This window comes from Cloeon dipterum, chromosome 3, assembly GCF_949628265.1.
Source record: "Cloeon dipterum chromosome 3, ieCloDipt1.1, whole genome shotgun sequence".
NCBI lineage: Eukaryota > Metazoa > Arthropoda > Insecta > Ephemeroptera > Baetidae > Cloeon > Cloeon dipterum.
In genome coordinates this window covers 15,150,315-15,167,857 of record NC_088788.1, presented here as the reverse complement: position 1 = coordinate 15,167,857, position 17,543 = coordinate 15,150,315, and the positions used below count along the sequence as shown (strand labels likewise).

General features: G+C 39.5%; 1 protein-coding gene across 1 annotated transcript; it reads left to right on the top strand.

The window, feature by feature from the left end:
- The first annotated feature begins 640 nt into the window (after nucleotides 1-640).
- On the top strand, nucleotides 641-16,355 carry LOC135940325 (free fatty acid receptor 4-like). The gene is made up of 5 exons (XM_065485167.1): nucleotides 641-810; nucleotides 2,560-2,924; nucleotides 11,339-11,659; nucleotides 13,522-13,922; nucleotides 15,472-16,355. Exons 2-5 carry the CDS (start codon nucleotides 2,577-2,579, stop codon nucleotides 15,788-15,790), a joined length of 1,389 nt encoding a protein of 462 aa, XP_065341239.1. The 5' UTR covers nucleotides 641-810; nucleotides 2,560-2,576; the 3' UTR covers nucleotides 15,791-16,355.
- The last annotated feature ends 1,188 nt before the right edge of the window (nucleotides 16,356-17,543 follow it).

The following is a 17,543-nucleotide window of genomic DNA, read 5'->3' as shown; positions in this document are numbered from 1 at the left end:
GGTCATTGCTAAATTTACTGTGTGAGCTAAGACTTTCAATGAATATATTATTTTCTGGATTTTTAAAAATACTCTGTGAAACTTGTTTGGAAAGTTTTCTAGGTCGGATGCGTTTATTTTAACAAACTTGCAAACTCTGCTCAGCACGTCCTGTGGTCAATGAGCTCACCAGATCCCAATAACACCGCCGAGCGGATAACATTAGACCCGAGTGGCCGCAGAGGAGTTTGGGCCCAATGTAGCCATCTTTTTGCCACCCCGCACCGAGGGCTTTTATTGAAATGCCAGACATTTGTCCCTAAAGCCACTGGGATAGGTGCGAAAACCAGCTAGTGGTGAGTCAGCGCCGGTGCGCCTCCCCGCCCGTTTCCTTGCTGAACCCTTGTTTATTATTTCCTAATTAATTCTCCCAAATCATTTACTCAACATTATGCATACACATAATGAAATGAAAAATAATATAAAGACAAAACGCAGAAGTGCAGTGGAGTCATGCATCAGAGCGCGTTGCGAGAGAGAAGATAAAGGTGCACAGCCAGGTGGGCGAGCGTGACGTCACGGTGCGCGCGCGGGGTTGGTGGGGGTTGGGGCACGCTGGTGGCGCGCGCTCGGCCTCCATTCAGCCAAGTGAGGCAGCGTCTCCGTTGGGCATAGGGAGTGTTCTGCTCTTGTCTCGCGCTCACAGCAGCTGCAACGGCCGCGCCGGACGCACGCACCCCTCCTTCCTTTCGCCGCGACCACCGACCGCCGACTCCTGGGAAGAGTCATGCCGGCCGTAAGAAGCTCTTGAGCACTCAGTCCACCACAGAAGTGAGTACGAAATGCGTTAATCTTTATTGTCTTTTTCTTGAATTCTCTGCGAAACAGATCTTGTTGAAAAGGTTTTAATTTCCATTGATCGTATTTGTCATGTAAAATATTGTCAAATATTTTATCCGCATTTAATAGAAAATCTTAAGCTAAATTCAGGAAAATTGTTGGCTCACCTTATCAGATTTGCTTACTACGCCACATTATAATCAGAAATGTGCGATTTCTCTCAGTTATAATCATTCTTTTACTTTCCACTACAGTTAAAACCGACGATATCATCAAATCTAACAAATTTTGTAATTGAATAATTAAGGAATATAATATATTACTTAATATTTGTTTATTTACTTTGTTGTTTCAAAGTCAAAGTCTTATACAATCAATATAATTTTAAGAAACGGAGAGCAGAACTAGCATAATATTGCAAAAACGATATACTTCAAGGAGAATCATGTATAAGTGTCATTATTTTGGCTAGAAGTATAAATTTAGTCCTAATTTAGTGGAAAATTAAAAAAGGTGTCGAGTATGGATTTTTCAACTGTAATTAAAAATTTGACTGACAAAAACATTTTCTAAGTATTTGTATTTTCAACAAAAATATTCAATATTACCCGAAATCAATTAATACGATTGGAAACCTTTTAGTGCGAGTAGGATAGTATTGCACCAATACCCTCTGCTGTTAAATAATAGCCTCGTTCACGATCAATACTAAACCGTTCTTTTTATTAAATAGTCTAATTTAATATTATATTTTAATTTGCTTTTTTAAGAAAAAACCTGATATACTTTTTATCATTATTTTGAAAAAATAATAAAATATAAACCAAAACTAGAAATGAATACCAAAAACTATCAATTGGACTTTTATACGATCAAAATTTGCATTATAAGCTTCCAAAAGACATGAGACAGTGAAATAAGCACAACTAATTTTAAGCTATTTAATATTTTTTGTGCCACTTGCAACGAAAACTTGCAAAAAAAACTCTAAATATGCTCAAATGGGTCAGATTATTTTTTTTAAAAAAAAGTTGGTTGAAAAAATCTTCTGCTATCCTTCTTTTACAGAAATGAGTTCCAATAATTATGAAAAACTCTTGAAAATTTTTTTATATTACCTAATATATCAGATAATATTTCATCATTTACCTTTAAAATGTAATCATTTAAGTATGATGTAAAAAGCATTTGCTGAAAATTCTTCTCCTGATTGGCTACAGTGTAACGTTCCAAACAAAAGATATTATTTAAAAAAGTCAAAAACACCAACATTACGTTAAAAGGTTACGTAAATCTGGCATTATTTTGTAACCAGGACAAATTCCACTTCCTCGTTCGACATTGTTTGAGCATTTTAAAAAATGCTTTATAAAGCCTCAATATTTTTTAAAGCAACAAACGTGTTCACCCAGAAACAGGCATTAATTTATCCTTTCTGGACCAAAAATGAAATTTGTTTTGTTACTCTAGATTTTCATAACAAAAATATTCTAGACCCAGATATTTTATGTATTATTTTGTTTAGTTCTTACAATGTCTATTGCGGGCCTATTTCGACATTGCTCCCAAGAACAAGGTTTCATCAAGTTGTTTGCCTTTTTTCACTTTTTTTATTGCTTCTGGCTTGTGTTGTTGATGTATTTGTATATAAGTGAGAGTTAAAATCTCTAATAATAGTAATAACGTGTTCTCCCAGAAACCGGCATTGATTTATCCTTTCTGGACCCTTTTGTTCGGCAGGTGTGCGTGAGAAAGTGATGCCGAACGCATCGTATCTGTTCGGCAATGACACAGTTTCGGGCTGGGGGCCACGCGTCTTCTTCTCCTTCTACAGCGAGTTCGGCGGCGAGGCCCGGCGGCCGGCGGCCGTGCTGGAGGCAGCCGCGCTGCTGGCCGTCGTGGTGACCTCGGCGCTGGCCAACGCGGCCATCGCGGCCGCCATCCTCCGCTACCGCGAGATGCGCACCGTCACCAACGCCTTTCTGCTCAACCTGGCGCTGGCAGACCTGGTGTTCGCCCTTAGCGCGCCCCTCGTCGCCGCCACCAGGATCACGCAGCAATGGATCTTCGGTGACGTCCTCTGCAAGACTCTGCCCTACACTCAGGTCAGTTTGCAACCACAATACTCTAATATATAAAATTATTCTGCATAAAGCCCCGCAAAACTACTGCAGTAGCTGTAGTTTTTTTTAGATTTTTCCGAATTTATTCGTATTTTACCGAATTTATTTACATTTGTATAATGGATCAAAATATGAACATTGAGAGTATTTTTTATTTCTGCTTGTTCAATTTGCTAATTGATTAAAAAACCGAATTCACAAATGTATTACAAATCTTAGGATGCTCCGCAAAGCGCAAACAATAGATAGACTTCATCCGCAAATCTTCCATTCCTTTGTCCGTTTATTTTTGGCTTAAACAAAGCGCCATAAAGGAAACTTTCACAAAAATCGGACCCTTCGTTTTGCTTATTAGTTTAAGAGAGACAAAGACATTCACCAGAACCTCGATGCGTCATCAATGACGAAATTGTTGCCTGGAACAATTAAACTGTAATCAAATTGATGCAGTCCTACTTTGAATTAGGTTAAAGCTTTGCGCGCATGTAGGGATCTAGAACGAGGCAAGTACAAAAATATAACGTCACTAACGACGTTATTTATTTTTTATTATAGGCTCTACTGGCTGGCTCTCTTTGCTTTGCTCTGTTTGTACATCCCGTATATTGCCTCTTTCACCTATAATAACGATTTTTTAAGTTGGTCTTATTAAATGCGCAGTATTTTTACTTTCTTATCCTCCATCGAACCCATCGTTTCATGCACTTGAAATTAATGCTCGAAGTAACAATCGACAAATAATGGATATTTGTTCCCAGAACTCGGTGTTTTTTTCCAATCTGTTTGTTTCTTCCATCTTCCCAGTTTCAATTTCTCCAACGTTTACAACGAGCAGCATTGGAAAAGAATTACGAGCGTGCGTAAGGCAGTATAATTCGCTGTGGTCGGTTCATATTTACACGTATTTTGGAGGCGTAAACACCGAGATGTTTATGCTTTCTATTATGGGCCAAAGTGGCAAAATTCCAAGTGCGCCGCGGCCCTTAATCAATTTTTTTTCGAACGCGAGAGAAAAAAGCCAGGAGACAAACATGTCACCTTGCATTTCCATCTCGAGGTCTGGGGATGAGCAGCTGTTTTGTCCGCGAAATTAGACAGCATTCCGAGCTAGCGATCGTCTCTGGACTCGCTCACGCGCGAAACTCGGAAATAGCTTCACACTAGCGCGAGAGAAAAAAGATTGTTATTAAAAAACGTGCCAGTTAATATTGCTTTCTTGCGTGAAATTGTCTTTTTCGGAGGAAAATAACTGCTTTTTGAATTAGTTCTCGTTGGGATTTTGATTCCGCTGGTTTAAAAATAGACTGCATTCCTAAAACCTATTTTTGTGTGTATTAAAGTGTCGAATTTTTTAGGTTTTGGCAAAAAAGAGGGTGCACTGAAACTTGTGGTTCCTATATCATGGACATATTCAACTTGAATGATTGTAGGATGAAATTTAAACTGGACATTTGTTGAAAATTGAAATTAAAATGTAACACTTTTTAGAAGAATATTGATTTTTAACTAATGATAATGGCAAAGGAGCATATTGAGATAATATTTGAATGCTCATGTGGCACTAAAAATTCAACAGTTTTATGTCATCAAATTAAAAAATATAAACAACAACGACAACTTCTCAAAACTATTTGATAAAAGCTAATATATCACCTTCATTTAAAATTTAGTCCAAATGTTGCTGACAAAACAAATTACTTGCATCGTGACGTCAGCAAAAAAACCAAAGCAGCAACAACATCGCGGCTTGCGGCCTGAAGTAGTCGTCAGCGTCAGCCAACCCCAATTTTCGCACTTCAAAAGAGATTTTATCTGCACAGGAAACCACAGAGATTTTTTGCTGGCCCGTAATTTAATTCTTGGCTGGGATTTAGCTCCAATGGTGTCTGTAGATGACTGGATTTAGCTTCAAACTCCTCCGCCTGCTGTGACTTTTGAAAAATTGGCTCAATTTTTCGAGACGGCAAAGTTGTTCTACAGCCAGACAAGAGTTTGATGAGCGCGAGAAATGCCTCGGGAGGGATGCTACCCCCTAATCAATCGTGTATTCGGTCGCTGTGGTAATTGCAAAAGTTTTTCTGGAAATCAATTTGCTGGCCGCACGTTCGCAGATGACAAAGACAAAAGCGAGAGCGGCCTTGGCTGGCCTCAATTGCGAGGCGGCGCGCTATTAGCGAAATGTTTGTTTGCCGGCCGTCCTGCCTGCCTGCCTGTCTACCGAGGGGGAGGGATTGTAATTGAGTAATTCGCAGCACAGCAGCAAGATGCTCTCTCAGCACGCCGGCAGCGAATAAATAATGTCGGCAAAGCCGTGGAGGCAAGCGAAACTTTGTTAGCCTCAATTGGATAATGAAGGTTTGCCAGACCAAATAAAACCTAATACAGGCAGACGCGCGCTACCCTCTAGCCCCAATCATTAGCTCAAGAGAACTGGGCTATTCGGTTTTGAGTTAAAAGGTGCAAGTGCGGTGTACGTGGAGAATACCTAACAATTTGTACCACAAATGCTCGCTACAATGCAGTTTTTGTTCGTTTCACCAGCAATCTTTTCAGATTCTAAATAAATCAATATAAGAATTACAGCGCAATCAAGGTTAAATTTGGCATTTTATTGAATTTTTAGGGATTAGTTTTTGTGTAGGCAACAAGGATTATCCAGAGTTTTGCAATGTCAATCCTATGCAAACGAGAGAAAGTAGATTTTTTCTAAATATTTTGCAATAAATTATGTTTTTTTGGGGTTAACTTAATTTCGAGACGTTGAACTCTTGCACTGGCTAGGAATCTTGTTTACTTTAAAATGATCAGAGTCTGGAAGAGGCTTTGCGGATTAAAATGAGTGTGCCGTCGATTTATTAAGCCGGAGCCGAGACTCACGCGGGAAGAGGTCAAGAACGACAGAAATAGAACGCGTTTCGCGTCGCAGTCCACTCTTCCCGACAACAAAAATACACATTAAATGAAAGCTCAAGCCGCGGCATTTAATTATCCCGCCGCTACTAATATACATAAAACACATAAAACATTCCATGTCTCGAGCTCAAGCTGGGGGTTGTGAAAAACAGGAGTTTAACGCACTTTCAAACGCTACAAAACAGCAGAAAATTTTAACAATAAAATATATGTTATTTATTTTTTGTAATTTGTTCCAATAAAATACGTGTTGTAATTCTAGATTTTCATAGCAAAAATATTCGCGACCCAGATTTCGTATTATTTTTTTAGTTCAAGAGTTACATCTTACAATTTTACTGCTCATATTTTACATTTGTCTCAGCAAAATTGTATAAATGCCGAGAAAAGTAATGATTGTGCAATTACGGAAGTGCTAAGACAATCGTGACTTGAGCAGTTTTTCCGAATAGCAAACGATATTGATTAGTCAGCAATGCGCGGTGCAACTCACTTTCACGACCCTCCCTCTAATGATCACTTTTGTTTTATTCGCTCGTCCCGTGAATGCATAAAAAAGACATTGATAATCAAGGCACGTTTTCACATGTGCATTATTCAGCAACGACAGCAAGGTCGAGAGGCGCGAGCGAGATGCAGATTAGCTGCTGCAACGCGCCCTCCGCCCCCCGCGCCGCCCTCTGAGAAAAGGCAAATAAGCACCAACATTGTTGTTGACACTCGCTCTCTCGCTCCGTGCAAGAAAACTTTTGCTCTTCAACAACTTTTTTAATCTGATTCAACCGCCCGTCGCTCGACAAGTCAATTTCTCTTCGTTATATGACACGCAAGAACTATTTGCTTTTTATTTCCAATGCAAATTTGACCTCAAACGCATCTCTTTAAAAAAAACGATTTCAACGCAATTTCAGCAGCCTATAGGCTATAGGTATGCGTCATACAAATTTTAACACAGATTTTTAACATCGGTCCGAAATTTGAACCAAAATTCAGCGTATTTTTTATTTCATGCTCTCACATGTTGTATTTGCTCATGAAAATGTACACTGATTAAAGTGAAACGGGTGAAACCAAGCCGACATTAATAAACCAAAAAATGGCTGCGGGAGTGAATGATGACTTTCATTTGATCTCTTTTTGATGAGTGGACACAACTATGAGAGCAGCAATCGTTTTCAACGGCCGGTTAGGCAGATCGTTGAAACGTATTTAATTGATGCCGGAGGAACTGAAACAGCAGCGTTTTGAAATTAAAATCTCATTGTATCCATCCACAAATGTGGCGTAGTAGTTTATCAAGAAATAATAAAATATATATGTTGCCTGCTCTCAGAGCTAAAAAAAACGTCGATTTGGTTTCTACCTAATAGATTTCTCTTCAATAAAAACGAAATGGTGGCTTTTTGCCCTTACAGTTTGCTTTTTGATGTGTATCAAAAGCGTTTGGAGAGGAGCCGGGAAATTGAGGTGTACTCGAGCTCAATCTTTTTTGCTACGGCGAGCCCAGCCAATTTGCGAGTGACCACATGCTCCATTTTGCTGTGCGGCGGCGGAAAGGACGTGGCGACGCGATCAAAATGCAAATTTACCCGAGATCGTCTGCTGATGGATGAATAAGAAATGTTTTACGACACGAAAGTAGTTCGACGGAGGAATATAGGAAAGCGTTAATTTGCCCTGGAACGTACAAAAGCAAACAAAACAAAAGTTAGGGAAATTCCAGCAGCGAATCGCGAGTGTTTACTTTCTCCGAGAGGGCGATATTGGATCATACGGAATGCGCATACATAATATTGGGACGAAGTTTTAGATATTTGACCGGCGGCTGCTGCCGTGCTCTCCTCACAAAGTTTGCGCCTACGAAATTTGCTTTTTCCTTTAGTAAACATTAACTAAAAAAGCATCATGCAACTCATTAAAAACAGACGAGACCTTTGAAACCTGACAAACTCTATTTCGCATAATAGCTTTGAACATTATTTACTATTCCGGAAAGCACGTCTAAATTTGCAAGCTCTGCCTGAATTACAAATGGTCAGTCGGAGCTCTGCCACCACGACTCTAATTTACCGTGGCACTCGGCGTGTTTTAAAGTATTTGCATCCATCAGAGTTTCGCGCAAGAGGGCGGAAAATGGACAGAATACCTATGACCAGTGTTTCTCCTAAAAGGCCGTACTTTTTCATAGCAGTTATGTGTTATGTAACTATAAAAATAAAATCAATAAAAATAGAAAATCCTATCTCTGACGTTGAAAAATAAGTAGTTATGTTATTAATTAGTTTCTACACACATACCTAAAAGACGCTACAAAATTGCTGACCTGGCTTACTTGATGATGTGCCTCTTAGATAGAAAGACAAGATGGTTGAATAATTAATTTTTAATAAAACATTCTCCGCATTGTTAACTTTCCTTACAACTTTACAGCCACATTATTAACTTTTCTATTTCATATTTTAACCTCTAAGTTTGACTAAATATTAAATGAAACTAGTATCTCTACCTGTTTAAAAAACTGAGGGTCTTCTTTCTTAAAATCACACACAATATTCATGTTTCGCGGGAAATTTCCAGGAACAATTTTTGGTCGCTTGGAAAAAACAGGTTTTTGTTCTGTTTTCCAGCCATGGTAAGGCCTGCTCATTCCCTTGACGATCCACGTCACAGTGGAAAAATCCTGACGGACAAAACTGCGAACATCGAGTGCCAACGGTGTGGATTACACCCGAGCCAAACTGTTGCGTTCCGGTCTGAAATTTCCAATTCCAAATCGCCGGCAAGAGGGAAACGGAAAGCTGTTGAGTAGCGTGGAAATCCGGCTGGCAAACAAACAGGTGGGACGCGGCGCATTAAACATCAATGCACAACACGGGGGCTGAAGTGGAGAGGTATTAAAGATCGATCGGTGGAGGCGCAGAAAAGCCTCTTTTTTCCCAGCCGGCACTCTGTCTCCCTAATTACGCAAGCAACTCTTCCGCTCGCAACTCGCGCTCGTAGTCGAACAGCACATGCCACTTTGTTGCGCGCCATGGCGGGCGACGATTCGATTATTTAAAAGAGAGTGCGCGCCGCACTTTTTCATTCATAATCAAGTCCGACTGTGTTTTCCTCGTTGCATTCCGTCTGCGTCGCAGATTTTGATAAAAGGACGGACAATTGACTAAACAAGCGATTTTCCGGAAATAACCGCAATATATTTGCGGCAATTATTGAGTCGCATAAAATTAGGGAAACCCACTAACAGTTGGAAATCAAGGAAATTTTATAGATTGATTAAGTTTTTTCCAATTTGTATATCTTTTGATTTTTCAATTGCTAAAATAATCCATTTTCATGTCCAGAAATGGAATGCAAATAAATTTAGACATCTTAGAAAAGAAATGCGATCCCCCGAGCTTTTGACTTGTCTTGCACTTTTTCGTTCGTCATAGAATTTCTGTTATCTTCGGAAAACCAGTTATTTGTTGCAGTTTAATTAATTAATCGCGAAACTAACCTGCTTGTGGCTCGGTCAAACCGGAAAAAAATAGACACCCACGTGCGTGGCGCTCAGGGTGTTGCCCCTGAATAAATTTCTTGCTCAGTAGCTACTGCAAATTTTATCAATGAATGTGCGTGGGAGTGGAAATGGGGTGCGAGAAGAGCTGTGCCCTTTCGACCCAGATGCAATTTTCCAATAATATTCAGAGTGCAATCACAGCCCTCTCCAGAGAGAAGCAAGGGCCGTGCATGCTCCTCTGCAGGCCGCTTTTCCGCCGCGGTGATTGCATTAGCGCGCCTGCTTTGCTGTTGCGCTGCGCTCTTTGCAGCCCGTGAAACTCGATTACGCCTTTCACCCCGTCGACTCTGCAGCATTCCACCCGCCCAATTTCACGTTTCCACCTCTAATCCGTCCAATGCCCAGCCTTTCGGCCTTTGCACCCGCTCAATCCGTTCTGTGGTCGCCACTGCCCGAATTAAATTTTTTGTGCTGAAACAAGATTAAGGTTCAGATTGCGTGTGAAATTTATAAAGCATTTTTGACTGGAAAAGTTTTTACATGAATTTTGTATTGTTAAATTCTAGTTTGATTAATTTAAATGGATAAAAATTGATTTGCAAATTTTTTTTCTTCTCTTTTTTTGCGGTGCTACATTAATAAAATAAAAACATTCCTCTTATCCGGCAAAAAAATAACTTTTTGAATTGTGAATAAAAAATATGTCATTTAATATCCTCCTCAAATCAACAGACATGTGCATTTTTTTGGCTGGAATAAACTAAATCGACTTGTGTGAGATCTAAAAATGTATACTTTTATCATAATCGAAAAACATAATTTTTTGCTTTTTTAATTTTGATTTTATCCACCAGCATTTCATTGTTTTAACACCAGATATCCATTTCGATGCACAAATCATATTTTATCTCATTGTGATCGATCTTTAGTGAAGATTTCTATTCCCTTTTAACACTCAAATTTTTTTGATAATGTTGCATAACAAATAACTGTTTCAAAATGATGGCTATTTTATAATATCATCCAACAAACTGTTTTGGTCAAAAAATCGACTAAAGCTGCCAGGAAAAGGTAACTATGTTAAGTTCAATCGCCGCTGGGCTTTTCCGACCTTTCCTTCTCATTTATAAAATTTCAGATAAAAGTTTGTCACTCATTATGCTTACGGGCAAAAATCACAAATGCTTTTTAGTAGGAAATGGAATGAACAGCCCATTTCACTGAAATTTTTACCTCTATAGAATATACATTCACATAAAATCAAGCGTAAAGCACGCAAAATTTCCAATCACCAATTTATATACACACACATAAACACAGCAGACAAACTGATATTTGCAAAGCGTGCACGCAGCAATGCGAGATGGGAGACAACGGCTAAGAGGTCTGAGCCGCCCAATTTTTGTCGGCTGCTGGCTAAACTGGCTTAGCCGCCTAAATCTCGCGGCTGCGGTGGCTCGCCTAATATAGGCGGCTGCTGGCTAACGGCGAGGCTCGCGGCGTGGCTCTGCACCCCATTTCAGAATTCTGAAATGAGGTGCAAAATCTGAAACGGGGTGCACTGCACTTCACTGAAACGGGCAACGGCTTGATAAATAAAGCTTGGTTCTTTAAATAAATTACAGAACTATAAATTCCTCATTTATTTTAGTTTCAAAATTCAAAAAATTTTAAGTGTCATTTCCAATTTTGTTAATCTTGTAATCAGGACAAGATGGCTAAAAGCCGTGTTTTGCCATTATATTTGTGTTTTCTAAAATGGTAAAATTTTTGAAAAAAATATTCCCGAATTGCTCTGCATTTTTGTAAAAAAAAAAATCAAAATGCGGTCCAAAACCACCGAAAAAAAGTCGTCTTTTTGTTAAAAAGCGTCTAAAATTCCCAATCCTAGAATTAACCTATGTCGCTTTTCGTTAAAAATGTTGGCGATTTGAATTCCAAGGTGCATTTTAACTAACCTTTGAATATTATTCCGTTTCAGTTTGTGTGCGGGAGCGTGCTGCTGTGGACGCTGACGCTGATCAGCATGGACCGGCACCGGTGTATCGTGGTGCCGCCGTACCGCTCCCGCCTCACGCCGCAGCGTGCTGGCCTGCTGATGGTGGCCACGTGGGCCATGGCCGCGCTACTCTTCATGCCGGTCACCTTGTGGTTCCACGTGCAGCAGGTCGAGCATCCGATTGACCACCACGACGTGCTCATCTGCACGCTCGTCTTCCCGCGCACGGCCGTGCTCACCGTCTCGCTCGCTTTCACCGTCCCCGCCATCCTCTTCGCCTGCGTTCTCCCCATGCTGCTGCTCGTAAGTATTATTTCTTAATCTTCCTTGTTTTAATTACAAAAATTATGGACTCTGATTGAATGATACAATCTTTTAATTATTGGGTGTTTATACAAAAAAAATGTTAAAAATAGCAGATGAAATGTTACGGGTCAGACGAAATATTTAGCATGATCGGGGTCTAGCAAACTTTTAGAAATTTACACGGGAAATTTGTCTTGAATAGCAGATTGCGTCGTTTTCGATAAAATATTTATACAGGTTTACAGGGCAGTTTTGGGAAATATAAAAAGGTGCTTGCTTTAGATTCCTCTTGCTGAACCCATTTGAACAAATACCAAATTTAATGTCCTCAATTGTTACTACTGTTAACTTTTTTCTAACTACAATTTGGAAATGAGTTCAGGATTCAGGATTTAAGAATTTTTAAAATATGTCAAAATAGTTGTCACATGATATGTGAAATTGTTTGAAAATTTCTGCGTGGGTGTTGTTTTATATTCGAAAAATTGCACTTCAACACTCGAAAAAAAAACGAATTTTTCACTTCACCTCGACCTTTTCATTCTTTGCTAATATTGGACTGGTCCTCGTTGCTGTCAGGTTTTGACTCCAAACACTGTTATAGTTTAAAGTTTTGCTAATTTATAAACAAATGGTCATCAATAAAAAATTAAGTAATGTACTTTTACTGAAACAAAACATTTAGATTAATGTGTCTCTAAAATTATGTAAAATTTGACATTTTAAAGTGTTAAATTTTGTTGCACGCATATTTTGCGTTTAATAAACCATTAATTAAAAGTGTTAAATTTCACACCTAACGTGTACAGTACAAAATGTAAGCTTTCACAACTTTTAAATTAAATTTCTAGCGTGCTGTGCCTGAAACTCAATTTCAAAATGATAAAGTGGCCACGCCCGACTAGAGTAATTTACACGCGAAATTGCAAAATTGTTTCTGCCAGCAAACAGAACACACTCGTCGACGCAGAGCTAATTAGCGTTCTAACGCGCGCACTGAGCTAATTTAGCAAAACTGCACAATGTTTTCTTTCGCGCGAGAGAGAGGCGGTGTGTATTATGTTTCGCAAGGTGCACTTTACTCAGTCAGCCAGCCTCTTGTCTGTCTTTGACGTCAAAGGCGACAGCATGGAACGAGATCAGACGCGTTGAAAGCGAATTTCGTTCACGAATTGACAAGAAACGTCTACAAATTAATTCTCTCGAGCAGCAAAGTTGACATTGGTCGCGTTCATGAACTAATTAAATTCGTAGAAATTATTTAAACAAGTTTTCAAACCACATTGTTTTTAATGTGTATATATACAGTCTTTCTACAATATCAAGATTAAATAATAATTCTTATTGGTAAATTAATTTACTAACTTGGGGTTTGCAACTTAACTATTTGCGTTGCTGCTCGCTGAGCAGATCTTCAATAAAATATGACAGTTTCAAACTTAAAACATTTTTGAAATTTTGGAGAAATGGATCTATAGAGATCCATAAATAGCGGTAACTATTCCTTTGGCAAATTGTCATCTTATTTCAAACTCTACCGAATGGTATCGAAAAAAACACCAAAATTTACAAAATAAAAAGGTGTGCTCCCATTATTTGATAAATTTAGGAGGTTTTGGCAATGATCACGATTTAAATTGAGGTCCAAATATTACTTTCTTATTCATTTTTCTCATATAATGTTCTCGTGATCTGAAAAAACGTTGACCGCTTAAAATCCATGTAAAATATTCAAATTTGGTTTAAAAATAAAAATGATTTTCAATTCCTATTCTGCTCGGTCCCAAAAAATCCAGAAGTGTAATGATTTTGAGTGCCAAAAAATCGACATCAAAGAGAACCATGATTTCTGTGGACAGGTGTACCACTACCAGCGCATCTTCCACAAGCTGTTGACGACTCGTAGTCGGTGGCTGGTGCCAGCGAGCTGCTCAGTGTCGCAGACGGCGGCGGGGACGGGCGACAACCATGCGGAGAAGGTGCGTCGCGACAGCCAGATCAGCTTCAGCGGCATCGTGGGGCTCAACAAGACGCTGCGCAAGCTGTCCGTGAACAGCCGGCTGTCGGCGCCGCGCGGCTCCGTCTCGATGACGCAGCACGAGGAGCAGCGCCTCTCCAAGCACCTGCGTGTCGTCCGCCTGCTGCTGCTCAACGTGCTGCTTGTCCTCCTCATGTGGCTGCCCATCACGCTCGTCCTGGTGCTCATCTACGTCGACGGACAGCGCCCCAACGACGCCCCCCTCACCGACTACTTTCTCAGGTATGATTTTATCTTTTTTAGCATTGATAAGGAAACTGTTTTATTAATGGTGATGATTTTATTGAAATTGAGTGTTTTTCGACAGTGAATGATCACCAAAGAAAAATTTATTATTTTACAGGATAGCAATTTTTGGAGCTTCAAAAGAGTAAAACCTCTTTGGGACTTAGACAAATGTCATAGTAATGTAATTTTAAGTCAGATGTTGTCAAAAATCATATTATCCCCTTCCTCTCTGCTGATTTTCAGCAGAACGTTTGTACGCGTTACATCCTATCTTTTTCGCTGGAGGTACGACCGTCGTGACCCCAGAAGCGAAGGGGGAGAGTGTAGGGGCGAGTATTTTTAGGCGTTTGCAGACTTCACACCAAAAATTGGACAGATTAAATCAGACGCCTGATCAGTCCGCTTCTTCAATTTAACGGGGAAATATGCTTGATTCAGTTTACCATAATAAACCTAATAACTTCCATCCTTTAATAGACTCTCTGGGGGGTTAGATGAGCTGCTGGTGCGATTCACTTCACATTTTTCAGCACGGCATTTTGACGTGTTCATCAAGCGCATTGTAATCAATATTCTCGGGAGGTAGTAAACCCGCAAGCTTAAGTTTTAAGCCTCTAATTTTTATTTGTTTATTATTTTATGACTGGTTTTTTACTGTAGAAATAAAAAAACGAACATTGTGTTTCCTTCGTCGCCAAGAACGTCAATTTGTTTTTCCGGCTAGTTAGCATATGACTTTTAAAATTACAATTTTTAAATGTTGTAACATTAAATAGGGCTTCGGTTGTTAAGCTAATTGTAAGGTTGAAAAAATAAAATGACGCTCTTTTGTCGACGATGAAATACTACGCTCTGTTTTTATTTCAACAGATAGAACATTCCTCGAGCGGTTTCTTTAATGGTCGTTTTTATTCATTAGTCAACTATTTCAGCAACAGTTTCAGTTCGAGGAAGATGGTATAAAAAAACAAATAAATACCAGGGAAAATACTAAAGGACAGGAAAGGAGCACAATAATGCAGCCCGAATCTTTCTTATAAAAACTGCCATTTTTTCTGTGACTCAAAATGGTTTGTTTTCTATTCAAGGGGACGCGTATTACTTCGTACTAATTGAATTTTTCCTGGTTATATTGGGTTTTTTCAATTAGTCTGTAGGATCTGAAATTTGTCCGGAATCAATTTGTTGTCCAAATTGGAAACTGTCTGAAAAGTAAAAAGAATAATACTAGACTCAGAAAATAAATATAATATAGAACCTTGATGTTCTCATTCAAATTGCATCTTTTGCTCAGGGGCCAAGGCCTTGTATTTGCAGATAACTGAAAGCCTTTACATCTTCTATCTCTGTATTTCTTTTAGCTACAGCAGAACTAAAAATAATTCTATGATTCAATTGTGAGTTTAAAGTTGTATACCAAAACGGATTTTTTTAAACTTTCATGTCCATACTGTAGAAAAAAAACGAAATAAATGATACCCGACGAAAACATTTTAAATGATTAGTAGAAATTGCAAAAAAAATGTTTGTGTTGGTGTTGCAGGTCATGTCACTTTGTGTGGGCGCTGACCCTGGCGCTGCTGAACACAGTGGTGAATCCGCTGCTGTACGGCGTCTTCTCGGAGAACTTCCGTGCCTGCCTGTGCAAGATGTGGAGTGGTGGCGGAGGTGGTGGGGGCGGCGGAGGCAGTGGCAACATCACCTGCGACCTGGCGAAGGAGGCAGGCGGCCGCAAGATGAGCCTCTACTGCAGTAGCGGCGCCCTGCCCAAGCGCAGCGGCGCCGGCAGCTCTGGCGGCGCCTCCGAGGGCCGCTCGCCCTCCGCCGTGCACGTCGCCAACACCACCAGGACCAAACTTTAACCACACGTTCCATTCCACCTTTTGTTGGCTCCACATACATAATATTATTCGCACGATGGCGTGCGATCTGAAAACTCTCTTTGGCTTCGCTCTCTAAATAAATTTATTTAAAGTATTCCCCTAATTATTTAAATTTGAATATATATCCTTTCTACAAATTTCCGAATGTATACTTTATTTAAAGATGAAAAACTCGCTCAATTAAATTGATCCAAATACACTGATTTTTTAAATCAATGGAATTCATGACTAAACTTTCCTTTGGTTCATTTGATAATTTTGTTGATGAATTCGAAGCCGGGAATGTGTCTCAGGTGCACCGCTTTATCAACCTGACACGTTTTATCTTGTGGAATCTCTATCTGTGTTGACACTTTTGAGATATTATTAATATTGTATGCTATACTTACGCTCGAGTTACGAGAAAAAGAGAGATATATAATATGTGAGTGTGTGTATATACGATGTGTTCTATTTTTGCGTGACTGCCAAAGCGAATCTACCTGGATCAACTTGCATTTAATGTATACATGTATTTTAAATAAACGTCACATATGCGTTAAAAGCTGCCGAGGAATTTCATTTCATGACCTCTCATAAGTCTCATTTTGCCATGTGCATGCCAAGGAAAACTTTCTGTCTTCTGTAGGAATGAAGGAAGGCTTTGATTTGTATTCTGAATTCAAACGCAGAGGACGTCGTAAATAAGGAAAATTAGCCTCCTGCGCTTGACATCCGTGCAGAAGCAATCTCGTTGGCACAAGATAAAACACAATAACAAACTCCAGGGACTTGATTCCGTTCGGAGCAGGCGGTCATTTCTGTTGCAGCTGCGAGGGCGACCCGCGACCCACTTAAATGCACTTTTCCTCTTCAAGCTCGCTTGATAGGAGGCAACCAGGGAAATATTTTCTTGTCTTCTTAATTGAAGGTTGTGCTCATTCAAATGGAAGGAAAAGTTCTGAAGTGGATCTGATCTGAAGCACTCTGAAAAAAATACCTTCAGCTTCAATATCTTAAATGTTCTCTATAGTAGCTAATTTTTCCCTGATTTTATACCGTTTAAATTTCTAAGAAAATCAGCAACAAAGTTTGCATGCTAATCCAGTGGCTCCCACAATCTCCCCATTCAAAATCAAGATTTCCATATTTTTTTAGAAACTGTTCTGCTGGGTCCTACCCCCGAGGGAATAACATGGGGCTTGAGTCGCAGCAGAGGAGCTTGGGCCCATAATGTGCGTGGCCATATTTTCGCCTTCCCGCACTTAGGTTTTTGATCGAAACGACAGACATTTTGTCCTTGTCCCTACAGCCACTGGAAGGGTGCCAAAACTAGCATCCTGTTGAAGAAATTTTTACATATTCTGCAGGTGGTAGTCACTCAAGAGATGTGAATCGACGCTGGTGCGCCTCCCAGCAAAATTAATTTAAACTGTTGTTTTATATCAACCCACATAAAATACATATTTTTTTAATAAATTCTACTCAATTTAAAAAAATTCAACCAAATGAATCAATGAGAAGAAAACTTCTAATCATGTATTCGACTACTCGTTCCATTTTAACAGGAATTTACTTTCACTTTGTCATCCATTCAATCCAATTATCATTATACTTGCCATGTCATTGCGATTAATAAGTTTTTTCTATCAAAATCGGATTAGAACCCTTTGGCTGCTCAAAATACTCCGTATCGGAACCAAAGTGGAGCATTCGACCATCATGCAGTTCTATTTCTGTGCTTATATGGCGT